The following is a 3580-nucleotide window of genomic DNA, read 5'->3' on the forward strand; positions in this document are numbered from 1 at the left end:
TGATTTGATTTTCAGCGTTACTGAGACGTCGTCCAACCCAGATAGGTTTTAACGATGGCCTGGTCATTGATTTATGTTAATACTGAGACATTTTCGATGCAGCGGAATAGTTCCTGGGTGAGTTGGTCTCTCTGCTGCTTTTCATTACAGTGTCCTCCAGGCTGAAGACTCAAAATATATTTTTACAGCCATCTGTGCCAGTTGGCTATTCTTAATTGTAACATTCTAGTTTGTGTGTGTGTGTGTGTGTGTGTGTGTGTGTGTGCGCACGTGCGTGCACGTGTGCGGCGCGGTTAAAGACAGTCATCATCAGCATGTTGGGCTCAGGCTCAGAGACTCTGTGGTTTACAACAGCATGCCAATGTAAATGGCATTGAGAATGGTAAATGTCAAACACACGCGCGCACAGATAGGAACGTGCACCCACACTTACAATGTCATGTGCACGTGTGCAAATAAACACTCAAGTTCTCATTCCCACGCACGCACACACGCACACACACACACACACACACACGAACGCACACACACACGCACGCATGCACGCGCACATACACACACACACACACACACACACACACACACACACACACACACACACACACACACGCACACGGACTTCAGAGGGGTAACTCGTAGTGGATACTTGGGTCTCCTTGGCAGAGCTTGTCACCCAGACTGTTATGTGGTCTGGGGTGGATGGGTGGTGGGGTGGAGGGGTGGAGCTGGCATGAGTTTAAGACATACCAGACATGACAGAGAGCTCTCCTCTCCTCAGTCCATCTACTAATGTGAAGGGTTTGTCGTCGACAATGAGGGATCAATGGAACTGCCTTATTTCAAACTCTGGTTTCTGTGGGATCAGTGGGCCTATCTGTTTGGCTGGCCGGGTCGGTCGGTCGGTCGATAGGACCGGTCTGTCTGGAATATCGCTCCCCCTTTATTTCTCTCAATTTTTCCACTACTACCCATATTTTTATTCACAGGCTTTTGAAATGATGTGATATAGCAGCCAAGTCTATGGACTTTTAATGTTTGTTTACAACAGTTAAACAAACATTTTGACACATCATGTGGCCTAGTTTCATTTTATACAATAACACACTGCATTCACGTCTCGTAACACATATAGTGGCAGTGAATCTGCAATGAATGAAAGTGACTCTGCCATTCGCAATTGCACAGAACGCCTCTTAAAAGGTAAGGGAAAAAATCACACTTGTGTGAAGTGAGGGGCACTCTTATCATCATACTTCATCACATTCCAGCCAATCACTTTTTGCATCCTCACTTTTCTGTCCTCACTTTTTATCGCCACATTCCGCCACACAACTGGGCATAGGAGGGGTTAGCACCGCTCAAAAAAAGCTGGTCATTTTGGTTTTTGTCTGGCAGTATAGGAGTTAAGCCTCCCTTACGCCAATTTGAATATTGGATATACTTTATCTACCCCAAATGTGGGTCCCACATTGAGGGGCCTCTAAACAATGCAGTAAAGTGCAGTAAACAGTAAAGTATCTGTGGTCAGGGTAACCAGGACCAGAGTTGAGCTGAGAACCAACTCAAGGAGGGGAGCAGTATCGGCCTGCAAAGAGGATGCTCATGGTGGGGTTGTGTCGGATGAAGAAGAGGAAAGGGTGGTCAGCGATGAAGCGTGCAGGGACCTCGACACGGGCACACATGAACGTCATAATAGCAGCAGTGGCGGCAGCTGCCTCAGTGCCCTCCTCTTTCACTTCCACAAAGGCCTTGTGCACCACCTTGGAGAGCACCAGGTCGTTGGCAGGAGACATGCCGGAGAAGTCACTCTGTGTGACGTCAAAGGCCTCCACCATGCCCATCTTCATCAAGATGTCTTTCAGGTCATATGTCTCCTCCATCTGGAAACGAGGCAGGCCAAGCAGAACCTCCTCCTGCTTCAGCATGCCTGGATTGGTCCAGTCCACAAACTTTTCGTAGGTTAGCTCCTTTTCTAGCTTCTCCAGGCCAGTCGTATCGTCCTCCATTTCAACGGGCAGAAAGATAAGCATGCTGAGGTCTTTCCGCATGTAGGGCAGCTCCAGGACCTGACAGTTGACCTCAGGAATGAAGGCAAGAGGGAGCCATGTCTCCTGAGACATCATCTTCACCGGCTTGCTTTCAGTCTTGCTCAGTCTGAACTGAGCATCGCTGGTGATGTCCTCATTGAACGACTTGTCCCACTTGGCTTTGAAGTAGATGGCATTGACCAACACCAGTCTGGTATCTCCATTCACCACACCCGGGGCAAGCAAGTCCTTGATTTTATCTTGTGTCTGTTTCTCCACCCAGCTGTTGATGTTCAGCCTTTCTCCTTCTGCACTGCCAATGAAGTCCACAGGCTCCAGCTGTGCGTCATAGTGCTTTTTGGTGGCACTTAAGAACTCCTCAACAAACTGGTAGGACTGCTCTCCATACAGGCGGTTGGCCAGGCTGAGGGCATAGGTCTTCTCTGACTTGTTCAGGTCAGCCATGAGCTTAGAAAAGTCCATGTGGACGTCATCCTTAAAGTGCATGACCTCTGACATCTGAGCGGCTGTGTTTCCGCGGGCCCCCAGCAGCACCATGGCCAGAGCAGAGGAGATGCTGAGAGGAGAGTAGAACACATTGGAAGTGTTGTTCTTTTCTGACAGATGTTTGAACAGAGACAAGGAAAAGGTGTTGCTGGCGGCTGCTGCCAGGGGGGTTGGTGGCATTGTGACCAATGTCCAAATGTTACAACTCACACAAAGTAAAAGTACTACAACCCAAATAGGTTTTAACGATGGCTTGGTCATTGATTTATGTTAATACTGAGACATTTCAGACGGTAAAAACTCTGAAAAACTCTGAAATAGGTTGCTACTGTTACTGTACTGTCTCAATAATGTGGTCCGGGTTTTAAGCTGCTGTTCCTTGACACTTGCCCAAATATGGGGTTCTATGACATCAGACTATAGCCTCTACGTTGTGATATGGCAGCCAAGTCCATACCTCGATACTTCTTAAGGGGTGCTATCCCTTCCAACGTTTGGCTTTCGGACTTCTAATGTGTGTTTACAGCACCTTAGACAAATATTGCCAGGTGCCCATCACTTCACACAAGTGTGATGTTTACAGTAATGGCCTGCCCTGCATTGCACAGCTATTTGCACCCACTAGAAATCTGTAATAGTAATATAAGTATAATGCATTTACAGTAAGGTTTAGGGTTAGGTGACTTAGGTGTACTGCAGCCAGGTGGGGCAGGGTCAGATAGGTTAGGGCATAGGTGTGTTAGGTTAGATAGCGTGCATGGCTAAAATGACTCTGGAATAAATCCAGTATGGCCTCCACAGTTTTACATGCATCTATTAGCAAGCTTTCATTAACACATAAACTCGAGAAACCTTGTGTTTACGTAAACCCTCCTGTGCCAATCACAAGATATTTACACAAGAGTATGGTTGCTTCCCATGTCGCTAGGCAACGGTGTGACGTCATTGAAATCACAAAACTCCCAAAAGGCTCAGAGGAGGTGGTATGAGGTGAGGGACGAAGTTAGGAGCTCAATAAAACATATTGCGACCTCCCGGTTAGCATA

At 47.4% G+C, this 3580-nt stretch overlaps 1 protein-coding gene across 1 annotated transcript; it reads right to left on the reverse strand.

Annotated features, from left to right (window-relative positions):
• Positions 1 to 1562: 1562 nt before the first annotated feature.
• Positions 1563 to 2714, reverse strand: LOC308328824 (leukocyte elastase inhibitor-like; the record flags this gene model as incomplete). Its single annotated transcript, XM_080782933.1, has 1 exon — positions 1563 to 2714. The coding sequence occupies one exon, from the start codon at positions 2712 to 2714 to the stop codon at positions 1563 to 1565; it is 1152 nt and encodes a 383-aa protein (XP_080639059.1).
• Positions 2715 to 3580: the final 866 nt, after the last annotated feature.

Source organism: Protomyctophum bolini (genome assembly GCF_963924005.1).
Source record: "Protomyctophum bolini genome assembly, chromosome: 14".
NCBI lineage: Eukaryota > Metazoa > Chordata > Actinopteri > Myctophiformes > Myctophidae > Protomyctophum > Protomyctophum bolini.